This window comes from Petaurus breviceps, unplaced genomic scaffold, assembly GCF_028583685.1.
Source record: "Petaurus breviceps papuanus isolate PSGF00001 unplaced genomic scaffold, PetGlider_PUasm1.0 90601, whole genome shotgun sequence".
NCBI classification, from domain to species: Eukaryota; Metazoa; Chordata; class Mammalia; order Diprotodontia; family Petauridae; genus Petaurus; species Petaurus breviceps.
This window is the reverse complement of record NW_027187282.1, coordinates 4,082,500-4,099,244: the sequence shown is the minus strand read 5'-3', so window position 1 is coordinate 4,099,244 and position 16,745 is coordinate 4,082,500. Positions and strand designations below refer to the sequence as shown.

At 47.6% G+C, this 16,745-nt stretch overlaps 2 protein-coding genes across 4 annotated transcripts; one reads left to right on the top strand and one right to left on the bottom strand.

Moving 5' to 3' along the window:
• Window positions 1-122: 122 nt before the first annotated feature.
• DNASE1L1 (deoxyribonuclease 1 like 1) lies at window positions 123-8,702 on the bottom strand. Of its 3 annotated transcripts, none has more exons than XM_069063787.1 (9): window positions 8,508-8,702; window positions 6,129-6,275; window positions 5,737-5,825; window positions 5,554-5,640; window positions 2,009-2,109; window positions 1,636-1,748; window positions 1,363-1,520; window positions 1,123-1,213; window positions 123-909 (listed from the first exon to the last, which is right to left on the bottom strand). In XM_069063787.1, exons 1-9 carry the CDS (start codon window positions 8,685-8,687, stop codon window positions 781-783), a joined length of 1,095 nt encoding a protein of 364 aa, XP_068919888.1. In that variant the 5' UTR covers window positions 8,688-8,702; the 3' UTR covers window positions 123-780. The 3 variants fall into 3 exon arrangements, with proteins under 3 accessions (XP_068919888.1, XP_068919891.1, XP_068919890.1); XM_069063790.1 differs by having other exon boundaries at window positions 6,129-6,278; window positions 8,508-8,646; XM_069063789.1 differs by lacking the exon at window positions 123-909 and having other exon boundaries at window positions 1,145-1,213; window positions 1,337-1,520.
• Window positions 8,703-13,852: 5,150 nt separating this feature from the next.
• LOC138142701 (uncharacterized) lies at window positions 13,853-16,451 on the top strand. Its single transcript, XM_069063810.1, has 3 exons — window positions 13,853-13,858; window positions 13,942-14,044; window positions 15,839-16,451. The coding sequence occupies exons 1-3, from the start codon at window positions 13,853-13,855 to the stop codon at window positions 16,393-16,395; spliced, it is 666 nt and encodes a 221-aa protein (XP_068919911.1). The 3' UTR covers window positions 16,396-16,451.
• The last annotated feature ends 294 nt before the right edge of the window (window positions 16,452-16,745 follow it).

Here is a 16,745-nt window from a genome sequence, read left to right as displayed (position 1 = left end):
GGTGGTAGGAATAAGCCAGGGTTGGATTTTGCCAAAGGTATGAGTGGCAAGGAGGTGAGAGCTAGGCACTAATCTCTGGCCTCTAGCAAACAGGGAGGCTGAGGAAATAGGAACAAAGGAACTGAGTTCAGTGAGGCACTGATGACCCTGTTTATTTAGTCCAGAGGACTTCAGGCAGGCAGCATCCCCAAGATCCCCCCAAAGCTTCCAGTTGCCCATGGGATATTGATGGGCCCTACAAAATCCCTACTGGGGAAGCTGAGGCCAGGGCAGGGTGGGCAACTCTCAGACCATGGTCTCTACTCCAAAAGGAACAGATCTGAGGAGGGGATCTAGGAGTGTGGGTTGTGGTTGGATCCCATGGTTTCCTGAGGCAACACCTGGCCCACCAAGTCTGGCAGCCAGCAGAGTTCTTTCGGCAACACTCATGGAGGTATGGGACAACCCCTGCATGCAATCAATACAGTCTCATGGATGAGATCATTACCCCAAAGGTAATGAGGTAAAGAGGGAAGGGGCCTTGTCCCAGAGTCCCTCCCTGACTTCCAAGTAACAGAAGCAGAAATGAATAAATATATTAGGGGAATGGGTAAGGGAGGAGAGTAGAAGGTAGGGTACCCATGAAGGAGATGAGAAGAAGAGTGAGCTGGATCCTAGCTCTGATGGAGTCAAGAAAAAGACACTTTTGAGTCTACCTATTGGGGTTATGGAGAGGGAAAAAGGTCAGGCCCTGGAGAGGTCTCCAAGATGAGGAAGTCAGGGTCCCAAAGGCCAAAGTTTTCACAATGTGGAATTCAGTCCAGTGAGTAGCAGCAGCATAGCAAGGTTAACAGGGATGTAGGCCAAGAGCCAATCTGGGGACCCATTCAACTCTACCTCCACAGGATAGTGGTCACTGATGTTCAGAGCCTGTGGACAGGGAGGAGATTTGGAGGTCATGCCCCATTCTGCCTTGAAACCTAGTCGTCAGCCACTATTTCTGTCTAGTCTTGAGCTCAAAATAGCAGCAGCTCAAACTGATCATGCCTACCTGCAGTCACTCCCCACCCCATCCCCTACCCCCAGGAGCCTCCTCTCAGTTTTCTCCAACCCCATTTTCCCAAGCTTGGCCCTTACTCCTACCTTGGCTTCAGTCAACTGAAAGTTTTGGGGAAATTTGAAGGCAGCAGCCATTTTCACCAGCCCTTGGCAGACCTCTCCATGAACCACAATTCTGAGAGAATGACAGGGGGTTGGGGGAGGGGGGAGGAGAGGAAGAGTTATCAGTTGGTTTACAGTTGTCCCAGTGCTAAACCCAAAACAGTCTCCCCCAGCAGCCTGATCCAGGGAGCCTAACCTCCAGGCCCAGGCAGGAGGACTGACCGGTCATAGGTGCAGTGTGTGCTCTCCCTCACAGTTGTGTCCTCCCCGTCAGGGATAACCCAGTGGAAGCCTGGCTTGGTCCTTAGCATCAGCTCACCTTGACGCTTCTTGGACAACGATGAGCAATCCGCATTGAAGTCCCCAAGCAGTATCACATTCTGGGGACAGGGCAAGAGCTGGGGTCAAGCCCGGGGGACCCAACCTAATATCTATTCCAAACTGGCCCACTAATTCCCTCCCCCAACCCTTCCCAGATCCCCAATCCTCCACCACCTCATTCTGCCAATGCTGGGAGACATTGAGGAAGACGAGATACAGGGCATCCAACTCAGTCGTCACATCCTTGGGGGTCGTGTGCAAGGGCACCAGGGCCAGCTTGGGGAGCACTAGGGAGGTGAGGAGGGCAAAGTGAGGACCATCCATCCCCAAACACTCTCCTTTGTCCCTCTCATCTTCCTGGACTCCATTTCCTCTGTTCTTCCCCCTTCCTTTTCCTGCCCCTGTCGTCAACATTCCACACCCTGGGTTCAAACTGAGCAGTTTGCACCAACTTTCACAACATGTTTCAATCACTGGTGTCTGGGCAGCCTCCAGCCTCCCCCCTCTTCCAGAGGTCCCTACAGCACTGCCCGGGCTCCACTCATACCCTTGCTGGGCAGGCTGAATTGGGCCACAAATGGCTCTCGGGCAAAGACATCCATCTTATCATCATACACATAGGCATTCAGGACCTGCGTCTTGTGTGATCTGTAGGGGACAGAGGATGGGGAAAATAAGGGGAAATACCCAGAAGACAGACTTTCCCTTTTGAATGTGCTCTGAGCCCTGGAGGGTTTTTCTTTGGAAATGACCTTCAAAGCCTGTTGCAGCTGGGCAGGACAATAGACCTGAAGGTGCCTGCATACTGAGAGAGGAAAAGCAGCAGCAAAGCAAGGGGAGGCAGAAAGGGAGGAAAGAATGTGTACTCTCCACGTTTTCCTCTTGTCAGCTAAAAGGGAGGGATGGTGAAAAATTGGTCACATGCCACTCAGTATCAGGAACAAAAGCAGGCAAACTGCTGTGAAGTTTACAAAAAAACAGTCTGTAAACTCTACAGAAGTATCACACACATACAGCATTAGCAGAAGGGTATCAACAACGGTGAGCAGTGAATAACACCCCCAAAACTGAATCATTTAATAGACAGGAACCAACTAGCTCCTCACTGATATGAGAGTCATTTCCGAATCCACCACCTGGGTACAAAGAACAAAGCCAAATGAAAACAAAGTGAGTATGAGAAGAGAAGGTACTCCATTAAAATGGCTCCAAGCTGAGAATAGATTAGTGCTGGAAAATGGAAAATGAAGATGGGAACACACCTCCACACAGTCTAGCAACATTTCCTGCAGAATTATGACTAATCTGATCAAATTACTTCAACAAAGAGACCCAACAGCCTGGAAATGACCTGGACCAGTTTGATCTCCTTGCCAAAGAGAGAAATGTGGCAGCCAAGGGGCAACAGCAGTTTAGACTGAAGGCCTTTATAAAATCTTTTAGAAGAAGCTGATAGATTACAAGAAGCCTCAAGTCATAAAACACTGTAAAGCAGTGAAGGGAAACAATGTTTATAGAAAACTTGACAAGAAACCCAATTAAGCCAGATTAGAACATTTAAGGATTGGTGTTGGAAGACAGACCACAAAACAAGTGAAAAATCAGGGATGCTCAACTAGCGTTTCTTTCTCTGTTCAATCATTTCTCAGTTGTGTCTGACTCTTCATGACCCTATTTGGGATTTTCTTGGCAGAGAAAACCACTGGAGTGGTTTGCCTTCTCCAGCTCATCTGACAGATGAGGAAACTGAGGCAAACAGGGTGAAGTGACTTGCCCAGGGTCACACAGCTAGGAAGTGTCTGAGACCAAGTTGGAACTCAGGAAGAGGAGTCTTTCTGACTCCAGGCCCAGTGCTCTATCCCCTGCAGCGCCACCTAGCTGCTCTATTTTTCTCTCTAGATAACTCTTTTCTCCATCAACAAGAGAGGAGTCATCGGTCTCCTTTGTGCTCTAATGTCACAGCTCCCATTGCACAGTATAAAGAGTGAGACAGCCCTGGAAATGGGGGTGGATGGGATGAACTACTAGACCAAGCCAAGCAGATGCCAAAGAGATCCATGATGGAGGTGACAAAGCTGTGAAGCCTTTCAAGAAGACTCCTTGATGACTAGATCACACACACTTGTGATGGCCCCAGTTAGCATGGTTTTATGATTTCCCTCAGCTCCATATATGAGTAGGAGCAAAGCAGACAGATGGTGGAAATAATCTAAGGTTAAGGTTTGGTAAGACACAATCAGCAAGGGGAAGGGGTTAAAGGATTCTAGAGTAAAGGATAGTAGAGAGTTCAACTGGTTCACCCACTACAGGGGCAATGGCCTAAGAAATAACTGAGGGGCAGAGGCATTGGAGGGCATGAAGGGGGACAAAGAACCTTGATGGTCACACAGTTAATGCATCCCCACTGTACTATGTAATAAATCAATATGCCAGCCTAAACACTCTCTCCTACAAGGTATCTTCCATGTATGTGTCAAAATCAGGACTAGGAACCAGGGCAGAGACTCAAGATCCATGGGCCAAGAGTACTCATTGTCCAACTGAGGTTATGCAATTGAATGCACAGCCCACGGAACTAGGCCGGCTATGTGCTTACACATCTGCACATGTGTGTATCTTGGACACTGTAGATGGACAATGAGCTGGTACAGAATTAAAGGGAAGGATTTGGGAAATTGTGCAGCATTTCCAATGAGCCCAAGCTTCTCTCCCTGAAATAATAATTCATCTTTGCAATGCCCTTTTCATCAAGGGATGCGATGTTGCAGAAGATCAGGGCATACCACAATTTCAGAAGAATGAAAAGGGCAGCTCTTTCCCAGGGCCATGGAGACAAGGTGGGCCTTCTGGTTCCGGGCTTTCATTGGCCTAACAACAGGTCTGTGTTCCTTAGCACTGAACTCAAGCTCACAGCTTCAGAGTTGCAGAGATCACAGGGTTGACACCTAAGGTTTTTTCTGACCTTTGGCTTAACTTTCAAAATAAGAAGGAGCAGGCATGGAAGAATCAGAGAGGGACACAGGCAAAGAGGCACTGGCCTGCATCCAAACCTGAAGGGAAGGAGGAAGGGAGGGAGAGAGCTATGTAACCACATGGCCTCTACAGACAAGAAACCAAGGAAAAGGTCAAAGAAGGAGAGAGGTGGAACATTGGTGACAGCTTGGAGGAAGGGACGTGGAACCTAGACAGGAGAAGGCAAGAAGCAGGTCAGAGATGCCTAGCTTCTCTAGGATTTTGGAGAGGTCCATACCATCCATATAGGCATAGCAGGCAGCCACACTTACAAAGGAGCATCTTAGACTTAGGTGAACTTGGTGAATTGTGCGTCATGAATACCGTATGGATTCAGAGAAAAGGTGGAAGCCTCTAGGGAGGAAAAAGAGGTCACCAGGATTTGAACTGGGCTAACCTCTTGGAAATTAGTGGGAATCAGCCTCTGAAGGGGATTGCTTCTCACTGGTCTGTTTGTTGAAAAACCAGTCATGCCATCTGTGCTTTATAAATAGCACTGTCAACACAAAATTGGCTCAGGGCTAAGAAGGGAGGAAAAAACCTACTTTCAGGGGAGTTTGTCATATGAATCCCACCTTCCCTATCAAAAGGGTTTAGAGATACTTCCTGGGGCAAGAGAGACCAGGGATTGGACAGAGGCCTGGGGGAAGAAAGCGGATGGGAGGTAAGTGGAGAACACAGCTGGAACTAGAACAGGGCAACTGGCACTTTGTTCCAAATTGATACGATTTTGAGGTTGCTTATAGCACTTGGGCTTGCAGGCCTAAACAATTGAACTTAGGTTAGTAAGAATAATTAGTTAAAACAACCAACTTCCTTCCAGGGGTTAAGCCTCAGATGAGTTCCCCCTGGCCCTACTGCCTTTTCCATCAGTGGCCTTGCAGTGTCCTAGGGTTTTTGTCTTTTCCCACCCCCACAAGGTAGAGTCCCAAAGTCTCTCCCACCACATGCCTTGCCTCAGAAGATCCAAGGTCCCTCCTTTCCCACAACTCAATTTACTTGGCCCAACAAGTGCTCACGGGAGTGTGAGCCTGGGGTGGCCTGACCCAGGGAGAGTGGGGGCAGAGATGTTGCACTCACCGGTACACATAGACATATTTCTCCATGTAGGTACTGCGTCCCAGCAGAGGACTACTCAGGGAGCTATAGGGGCCAGAGTCATCGAACCTGATGGAGAAAGGCAGGATCAAAGCTCCCCGTTCCCAAAGGTCAGTTTTCCCTGAGCTTCCCAACCTCCCTGCGATGGCTGCTGTACCTCCCTACCTGTTGAGGTCCCTAAGCAGCAGAGGAATGGCATCGCCTGAGGTGTCTACCACTTCCTGCAACACCATGATGTCACACCGAGCCAAGATCTGTCAGACACAGCAGTGGTCACCGCCCGTCCTCTGCCTCAGCCTGTGCCCCAATTTGGCTCTCTCTGAGTGTCCACTAAGAACTGGGACTGCTGTGGCTCCACCCCTACCCAGTGCCCAGATTCCAGGATATACCTACATAGTATGTCAGAGATGAATGGCATATTAGAAAATATCCCTTCACTTGACAGTAGAAGAAATTGAGATCTAGAGAAATTCCCTAATAGGGGCTGAAGTGGGATTAGAAGTGAGCTGGACCCCTCACAGTTACCTCTGGGTCTCAGTCTTCTTTGTTGTGCTCACCTTAACTATAGTTTCCATGATGTGGATCTTTGCCAGTTTGGCAACTGTCAACCGCTGGGCATTGAAAGCACAGATCCGGAAGGCACTAGTCATCCCTGCCAGGAGCAGGATAAAGAGCAGCATGGGCACTGGGCTGGGCATGGCTGCCTACTGAGGAGGGAAGAGACAGGGCATGAACATGGAACAGGCTCCAGATGCTTCCCAAAGGGCTCCAACCCAACCGTCCACCTTTGAAAAAGCAGCCCCTTCATCTCCAGAGGAGGCAGCATTTGGGGCTCATATTGTTCAAGACAGAAGTGGAAGGAACTCAGGAAGCTAGGTGGCACAGTGAATAAAGCACCGGCCCTGGAGTCAGGAGGACCTGAGTTCAAATCCGGCCTCAGATACTGAACACTTACTAGCCCCATGACCTTGGACAAGTCACTTAACCCCAATTGCCCTGCCCACCCCCTCCAAAAAGCAAAAAAGAAGGGGAAGAACCTGGGAGAGTCACAGGTGGGTGTCTCACTGAATCATCAGGCACTACATAGGAAGGCAGCTGTCACTAGAAGTTTGGGCAGCTTTCAAGGACTGCCCTGGGGGGTCAAGCTAGAGGGGCAGTCAGTCCCCTCGACACTGAGGACTCCTATTGAGCTTCCCACCTTCTTCCTGTGGCACAGTAGATAAAGTGCCAAATTTGGAGGCAAGAAGATGTGGGTGCCAATAAGCTGTGTGATCCTCAGCTCTTAATTACTCCAAACCTCAGTTTCCTTATCTGTAAAATTCCTCATAATACCTACCACAGCATTGTGGTGAAGCTCTAACTCCTCCTACACTCGGCACTAGATCAGTATCAGTATCTGTCTCTCTGTCCTCATCTATGCATTGTATGTCTTTCCCTCTCTCTGTGTCTGTCCCATCTCTCACTGTCTCTCTCCAGCTTTCTATCAATCTTTTTTTCGTAAGAATAATACTACTCTAGTTGCCTTATGCTGGGGAGTTTAAGGAACATCTTCACATCCAGTCATCTCACCTAGGGCCTGAGGAATGCAGAAGCCAAACATTTCCAGGGGTAAAGTAGGGTGGGAAGGCCTCTACCTGGGATTTTTTTTAAGCAATTGGGGTTAAGTAACTTGCTCAAGGTTACAAGGCCAGTTATTTTGTGTGGGTGTTAAGTATCTGAGGCTGGAACCAATCCACCATCTCCTGACTCCGACTCTGGGTCCGGGTCCATGCTCTTACTCACTGCACCACCTGGCTGCCCCCTAGGATTTCTTTATTTTAAGGAACCCCTTTTGTGGAACCTCCCTTCCCACGAATATGTTTATAGCTTCTAATCTTAGAGACCCAGACTCCTGCCTGGGGCACTGAAGAGATTAGATGACTGGCCCAGGATCATACAGCCAAGGATGATAGAACCTGAGCCCAGGGCTTTTGACTTAGTATCCACTAAGCTACTTTGGATCTGTAGGTCATTTTGCAGATAAGGAAACACAGACCCAGAAAGGTACAAGAAGATAGGAAGAGAGGCCCCCTGAGTGAATTGGGCGTATCACACTCACCAAAGGGGTCAGAGGCCCTACCACCTGTCCCTGCCACTCACAGTGCACACCCTCCTCCTTTGTACTATGCATGCCACTGGAGGAACTCATGTTCTCTGCTGCTCACATTTGTTCCCCCACAGGTACATTGGTGACCATTTTTCTTTTCCCAAAACATGTACAGAAATGTAGAGACATATTTGTTCACAGTTTTGGACCTGGCAAGACCCTTGGAGAGCAGCCAGTCCAGACTTGTTCATTAAATAGAGAAGGCCCAGAAAGGCTGACAGATGTGCTCAAGTGAATCAGTGGGAATATGAGGACTCCTGGTCCTGGAGAAAGTTCAGCTTCCTCCTCTCTCCCTCCCTCCCCCCACTTTTAAATGTCTCAAATAGGTCCGGGAAAGTGTGGAGGCATGCTCCGTGGGAACTGGGTGCTGCCCCGGAACCCCACACGGGAAAAAGAGACTGAGCCACAGGAGTCTTGAACTCTGGCCACTGCACCCTTGGAAGGAAATATACTTGCCCCCACCCTCTTCCATCCAGCTTTCCCCTCCTTCAAGGTACCCATAAGAAAATGCTGGCCTCGTTGCCCCCCAAACTCCAGTGTCCCCCAAGATCTCAGTGCCTAAGGCCCTCCTCCCACTGTCTCTCGGGGAGGGGGGGGTCCCTGGACTGGACAAGGGTCCAACATAACGCCCCCTCCCGCCCCCGCCGCCCAGGGCATTATAGGGGCCAGCCCAAGAAGTAGATGTCCGGCCCAAGATCTCAGGCCTGGGGCAGGAACCCGCCCCTGTTCAGGCCAGCCCAAGGGGAGTCTCCCCACTCCCTGCCCTGCCCATTGGGTCAGCCTGCCCTACCTGAGGAGCCGCTGCTAGCCGCGTCTGCCCGACTGCCGAGCTCCGGGCTCCCCTCCCAACCCGGTCGGGTTCCGTCTCCCTTTCCGGGCTCGGCCGCCCGCCTGTACCCCACCCATCTGCTGGCTGGGCGGGGAGAGGAAGGAAACGAGCCTCTACCAGTCCCCACCCACTCGGAGGCATCTGGATCGGGCTGGGGCTGGAGAACCAGTCCCCAGGAATGTCCGGACAGAAACCTGAGGAGGCCTGGGGATGGGAGCCGCACCCTAGAACCCTTAAGGGACCGTGACTGTCGGGGAGAACCTGGCGGCGCTCCCACGCCTTCCCAAAGGGCAGCCTGGCCCTGGCGTCCTTGACCTTCACTTGAACCAAATGAGACAATAGGTGTAGAAAGCCCTTAGCGCAGTGCAGAGCACTGAGTGCCTATGTAAGGGCGCAGAGCCTTCGCCTTCCTGTCTCCCTAGCAGGCTGAATTTGCGCTATCACCCTCCCCCCGCCACCCTCCGTTCAGAGGCAGGGAGGTGTCACCTGAAATCAGCACAGCTTTGTAAACTAGAGAGCAAATTCTTGTTGGACAGAGCCTGTCCTTTTCCCCTATCCCAGCTCTCAGTGCAGCGCCCCTTAGGTACAAAGTAAGCGATTAATCCATGTGCTTGTGAACTGCCTCACCCCCCACCCCCACCCAGCTATCTGGGAAAGGGAGCAGCTGCACAAAGTTCTTTGGGTGCTTCCTGCACCCTGCTACCATAATCAGGGAGCTAAAAGAAGACACTCAAAGCCTTCATTTTACAGAAAAGGAAACTGAGGCCTGGACGAGGGGAAGGAACTTCCTGAAAGGTGTCACTCAGGTAAAAAGAAGCTGAACTGGGAAGTACACCCAGGTCATTCTCTGCCTCCAAATGCTATGTTAGTTTCCACTATATCATATCAACCATGCCATCAGACTAGGAAATCAGCAACATCTCCAGAAAACCAAGGGAAGCCTTCCTAGGCACAAGAGATCATCTCCAGGGGTAGCTAGGTGGCAGAGTGAATAGAGCACCATCCCTGGAGTCAGGAAGACCTGAGTTCAAATCCGTCCTCAGACACTTGACACACTTACTAGTTGTGTGACCTTGGGCAAGTCACTTAACCCCAATTGCCTTGCCTCCCCCCCTCAAAGATCATCTCCAACTGCCTTTTACACATCTAAGTTGGATAGCCAGTAGATCTTGGGGACTCAGCATGTTCAAAACTGAATTTATTCTCTTTCCCTCTAAACCATCTCCCACTCCTTCTTTCCCTGTGATGGTGAAGGGCACCACCCTCCTCCTAGTCCCCTAGGCTCACAAGCTAGACATCATCCTGGCTTCCTCATTCTCTCTCACCCCCCCCCCCAGATCCAAGCTGTTGCCAAGACCTGTCCATTTTACCTCTCCAACATTTCTCCAATAGGAGTAGAAGCACGACCTTCCCGCGGCTCCAGCTTCCACCTTCCCCAATCCATGTAAAAAGGGGACTCTAAACAAACTTTGGAGCTGCAGAACCCACAAAATGACACAGAGAAGCTAACCTCCCCCTGAGGACAGCCCGGCAGGCCGGCAGGAATCCAGCACAGCGCTCTAGGAGCCGAGCCCAGCCCCATGCCGAGGCTTTAGCCCCAGGGCGTGCCTAACCAGCCACCAGCCAGAGGGACTCCAGATCAGCAGCAGCTGTGGCCGTTTCCAGATTTATCAACACACAGATGCGAAGGACAAAGTGAGAGGCCAGTGCAGTCTGGACTTTGGGACTCAGTAAGTAGGAGTTCATGGCTTGTACCCCTGGGGCAAGAAGCCGCTGAGACACCGGCACAGTGTAGGGGGACCAAGCACCAGTCTGAGGGGTAATCACTCTTACTTTAACCTGCTTGGATCTGGATTGCAGCCTAGGGTGGAGGTCCTGGGGTGTGTGTCCAGCTTGCCAGAGCGTGTGGAAGCCTCAGAGAGGGCACCCATCTAATACCTCCAGCAGCTGAGAAAACCCCAGCATTTGGGACGAAAACTCCCCTGTCTGGTGGTAGAGTCCTACTGTGGCAAAAAGCCGAAAAGTCAAGTAATTGAGTGGCAAAATGATCAGGCAAAGGAAGCAAAGCAGACAGAAGATTCCAACATTACACTCCTATTTTGGGGACAAAAAGGAGCAAAGCATGGAACAGGAGGAAAACAGTGAAGTCAGAACTCCTGCACCAAAAGCTTCAAAGGAAAATACGAGCTAGTTACAGGCCATAGGGGACCTTAAGAAGCAGATAAGAGAAGTGGAGGAAAAATTGGGAAGAGAAATGAGAACAATGCAAGAAAATTATGAAATGAGAGTCAACAGCCTGACTGAGGAAAATAATACCTTAAAAAACAGACTGACTCAAATGGCAAAAGAGGTTCAAAAAGGCAATGAGGAGAAAAATGCCTTAAAAAGCCGAATTTGCCAGATGGAAAAAGAATCTCAAAAGCTCAATGAGGAGAATCATTGCTTCAGAATTAGATTGGAGCAAATGGAAGCTAATGACTTTATGAGAATCTAGATGCTGTTAAACAGATCCAAACAAATGAAAGAATAGAAGGCAATGTGAAATATCTCATGGGAAAAACCACTGACCTGGAAAATAGATCCAGGAAAGATAATTTAAAAATCATTGGACTACCTGAAAGCCATGACCAAAGTAAGAACCTAGAAATCATCCTCCAGGAAGTTCTCAAAGAAAACTGCCCTGATGTTTTAGTGCCAGAGGGCAAAATGGAGGTTAAAAGAATCCACCAATCACCTCCTGAAAAAGATCCCAAAAAGAAAACTCCTAGGAATATTATAGCCAGGTTCTGGAATTCCCAGATTAAGGAGAGAATATTACAAGCAGCCAGGAAGAAACAATTTGAATATTGTGAAAACACAATCAGGATAACCCAGGATCTGGCAGCTTCTACACTGAGGGATCGAAGGGCTTGGAATATGATATTCCGGAGGTCAAAGGATCTGGGATTAAAACCAAGAGTCACCTACCCAGCAAAACTGAGTATCATGTTTCAGGGGAAAATATGGTCATTCAGTGGAATAGAGGACTTTCAAGCATTCTTGCTGAAAAAAACAGAGTTGAATAGAAAATTTGACATTCAGATACAAGAAGCAAGAGAAGTATGAGAAGGTAAACAGGGAAAAGAAATCATAAGGAACTTATCAAAGTTGAACTATTAACATTCCTATGTGGAAAAACAATAATTGTAACTGATGAAACTTTTCTCAGTAGTTGAAAGGATTAGAAATATATATATATATATATATATGTCTATATATGAGGGTATATGGGCATATGAATACATATGTGAATGTGTGTATATATGTTTACAGGTATACATAGATAGAGGGCACAGGACCAATTTAACAGGAAGGGATGATATTTAAAAGGTGAAATTAAGAGGTGAAAGGAATATAATGAGAGGAGATGGGGAGAGATTGGGGTAAACTATCTCATACAGAAGAGGCAAGGGAAAATGGTTACACTGGAGGGGAAGAATAGGAAGGCAAAAGGGAATGGGTCAACCTTATTCCCATTGAATTTGGCTTGAGGAGGGAATGAAACACACACTAAATAGGGTATCTCACCCTACAGGAAAGTAGGGGGGAAGGGGATGAGAGGGAGGATGATGGAAGGGAGGGCAGGTGGGGGGGGGAGGGAAGTTGGAAGCACCCACTTTTGAAAAGGGACAGGATCAAAGTAGAGAATAGAACAAATGGGAGGTGGGATAGGAGGGAGGGAAATACAGTCAGTCTTTTACAATATATCTACTATGTTATTATTTTGCATTAGCCACACATGTACATCCTATACTGAACTGCTTATCTTCCCAGTAAGAATGGGTGACAAAGGAGGAAGGGAATGAATCTAGAATTCAAAATTTTAAAATCAAATATTCAAATATATATATATATATATATACATATATATATATGTGTGTGTGTGTGTGTGCGCACGTGTGTGTATATATATATACTATTATTAATACCATATTACATGTAATTGGGAAATAAGATATGCAGGCACTGAGGCATAGAGATCCACTGGAAAAGTCGAAAGGGGTATGGGAGAATATATGGGAGAAAGCAGAATGGAGATCCTGTGGGACTGCTATTTTGGGGTGGTGGGTAGGGGAAAAACGGGGAGAAAATTTGCAACTCAAAATCTGGCAGAAACGAATGATATAAATCATAAGTTAATAAAGCATTAAAAAAAATTTTTTAAAACCTCATTTCTCCAGTACACCCCATTTCTCTCCTCTGACCTTCATCACCTCGCCCTAGAACTATTGCAGTAGCTGCTGGTGGGTCTGCCTATCTCAGGTCTCTCCCCAACTCTAGTCCATCCTCCATTCAGCCACCAAAGTGATCTTCCTAAAGCTCATGTCTGACCATATCATCCCCCCTCCCCCAATAACCTCCAGTAGCTCCCTATTGCCTCCAGGATCAAATATAAAATCTTCTGTCATTCAAAGCTTTTCATAACCTAGCCTTCTCCTACCTTTTTAGTCTCCTTATATCTTACTCCCTGACCCATACTCTTCAGTCCAGTGATACTGGTCTCCTGGATGTTATGAAAAAGACATTCCATTTCTCAGCTCTGGACATTTTTCTGGACAAAGGAAATACAGTTTCAAAAAAAAATTTTTTTAAAACAAGTTACCAGACCTCACGGGCAGCTAGCTAGGTAGCAAAGTGAATAGAGTGCTAGGCTTGAAGTCAGGTGGAGCCAAATTCAAATCCAACTTTAGGTACTAACTGTGTGACCCTGGGCAAGTCACTTAACCCTCTTTGTCTCAGTTTCCTCATCTATAAAATGAGCTGGGGAAGGAAATGGCAAACCACTCCAGTATCTTTGCCAAAAAAAACCCCAATGAAATCATGGACAGTCAGGATGGAAATTACTGAGCAAGAACAGACCTCAGATTAAGAATTCCTCTTCTACAATAACAACACTACTTTATTTTCCCCCAATTCAGTTCAGTAAGTGTTGCTTTCCTTATTTATTAAGGGATTCTGAGGGCTTGAACATCACCTTATTCCAAAAGTATTGCTGTCCCCTCCCTGGGAGCTATTCTTTGTACAAGGAATAAAAAAAAAAAAAAAGAAAAACAGCCTTTGAGCAAAGCTAACCAACAGATCACCCAAGCAAACCACTGTGGTTCAATTCAATGACCCCACCCAGCTCCCACCTCTACAAAGATGGGAAGATTTTCTCCTACCTTCTCCTTTTTGGTTTGGTCTTTCCATTTACATTGTTGTCAATGACATGCTTTTTAACAAATATATCAACACCAGAGTATAAGCATTTTTGAAGCAGCTGGGGCATGCAGGTATTCAGGGAGGACTAGCCCCTCTGGGGTAAGGGCTGCTCATCCCCCTTTGGGGTCCACCTGATTCACCCGACTCTCACCAGGGTTCAGAAGCTGTAGCCAGCACAGCAGCCACCCCTCAGCAAACTGTTTTAGCAGATGGGCTAACCCATGTTGAGGGTCACCAAGGGTCTTCAAACCCTTTCGGTGAGTTAGGAGCAATGTCTACACCAAGCATGTGAAGACTTACCCTGGCAGAAGAGGCAAATGTGAACTTTTTCCTTTCTTTTTTTTGAGGGGGGGAAGGTAGGGCAATTGGGGTTAAGTGACTTACCCAAGGTCGAACAGCTAGTAAGTGTTCAGTGTCTGAGGCTAGATTTGAACTCAAGTCCTCCTGACTCCAGGGTCGGTATTCTATTCACTGCACCACCTAGCTGTCCCTGTTAACTTGTTTCAAAGGGCCACGAAGTCAGCAAAGGCAGAAGCTGTGGAACACTTAAAGTTTGGTTAGACACGGAAGATGCCAAGGCCATCCACTGCATCCTGTCTTGCCACTAGACTTTGATGACTGGCAGAGAGAGACTGATGATCTTGTACAACTCTGCCTCACTTCAATCCAATTTATTCACAAATCAAAAGACATCATCCATAGCATTTTACCATTTTGACCTACCTCAGAGTCCTATGGTGACAGGCAAGTGATGGAGGAGCAGGTGGGGATACACTGGGAGCTATGGTCACAGCCCTGCACACAGGCAGCCCAGGCCACAGGGTCATCTCCTTCCTGGAAGCAGCAGTGGAATTTGGCAGCCCCCTGGGGGTCTGAGTCTGACCACACTACTCACCTCCTGGTGTGAGGAAGGGTCAAGAAAATGGTGCCTAAAACTGTCTGCTTCACCCAGCCCTGGCCTGCTTACAGCAGCCAGCAGCAAGCATCCTACTCTGAGGTCGAAACACACAAAAATGTACAAAAACTTTTGCCAAGATGATTCCACCCACCATCAGTACATGGAATGTGCACACCAATATGGACAATGTGAAATCCAGTAGACCTGAGAGATGGACAGCTGTTGTTGTGAGAGAACTCACATCCCAACAGCAGCCCGGAGTGAAACAAGGCTGGCAAAGGAAGGCCAGCTTAGGGAAGCCAGAACTGAATGCATGGTTTTCTTGAGTGACCACAGGGAAAGGAAAAGGGAAGCCTAACTAATTTAGTCAACAAGCTTGTATGCATCCCAAAAGGAGTGAATGACAGGCTTCCAACAACGCAGGAAGACACAACACTACCATCATCAGCTCCCACCATGACCCTGATGAGGTCAAAGAAAAATGTTATGAAGACCCAGAAGCCCTCATTCTCAATGTGCTGAAAGAGGACAAGCTTATAATTCTGGGGGGAGGCACAGATCACCAGACCTGACAGGGAGTCCTTGGGAGGAACGGACTTGGAAACAGAAACAGCAATGGTCACTACTGAAGACTTGGACATACACTTAATACAGTTAATAGTGGAGATTTTAGTTGAGTACTAACTAGGAATCAAGCTGTGAATTCAGCTGAGTGAGAACAAGATTGTATGGATTTGAGAAATAAGTGATGGAGAGAAAATGCAGGCGACAAATAGAGATGGCATTTTCCTTTTTGTAAAAAAAAAAAAAAGCAGTGAATCCTTTTTTATTTTTAAAGCTGTTTTATCGACATTGATGGTGGAGCTATGAATCAGTACAACCATTTTGGAAAGTAATTTTGCAAATAAAGTGACTACACCCTTTTGACCCAGAGATTCCAGTACCAGTAGGTGACCCCAGGGAAGAAAGTCTCCACATACATCCAAATCTTTAGAGCAGCCTTTTTTTCAGTAGCAAAGCACAAGAAACAAAGTGGACCCACCCAGGAGACTTTTGAGTTCTCCTGTGTGAGATTCTCACCACCTGTAGGCTCTCTGACCACCACACCAGCCTTCTCAGGGGAGCTCTCCATTCTTGCTGCCTTAAAACACAGACTACAGTTGCCTCTCGCAGCCCTTTCCCTCTCCTGCTGCTCAAGGAGCTGGTGGCCACCATGGTGACTCTCCCTGGGGTCTAGATGCCATCCGTCTCGCATCTGTACCCTCCTTCGGCTTGGCTCTTCACTCCTCTCTCAGCCCATCTCCTGGAGGTCCCTTGTTGACTCAGAAGTTGACACTTGTGGGGAACCACGCTCCAAGAGTGAATGACGCTGTAACCATCAGAACCAGGAAGTTCATGACAAACAGACTTCTTCAGTGTAAACAGATGGTTCTACACATCCTTCATCCTGGAAAGGCCACAGTGTCCAAGACTGAAATTCAAGAAAAACTGGCCAAGATGTACAAGACACCACCAGACGTCATTTTTGTCTTTGGATTCAGAACCCATTTTGGTGATGGCAAAACAACAAGTTTTGGCATCATTTATGATTCCCTTCACTATGCAAAGAAAAATGAACCAAAGTATAGACTTGCAAGGCATGGTCTGTATGAAAAAAATAAGACATCAAGAAAGCAGGGAAAAGGGGCGGCTAGGTGGCACAGTGAATAGAGCACTGGCCCTGAAGTCAGGAGGACCTGAGTTCAAATCTAACACTTAACACTGACTAGCCGTGTGACCTTGGGCAAGTCACTTAACCTCAACTGCCCTGTATCCCCCATCGAAAAAGCAAAAAAAAAAAAAAAAAGAAAAGAAAGAAAAAAAGAAACCAGCGAAAGGAATGCAAGAACAGAATTTTAAAAGTCAGGGGTACTGCAAAGGCAAATGTTGGTGCTGGCAAAAAGAAGGAATAAAATGCACTATGGATTATATTTATCTGTGAAGATAATTTTCCACCAGAGCATAAATAAACTGAATAAAACTTCTTTGCTTTTTTTTTTTTTGGTTTGTTTGTTTGTTTG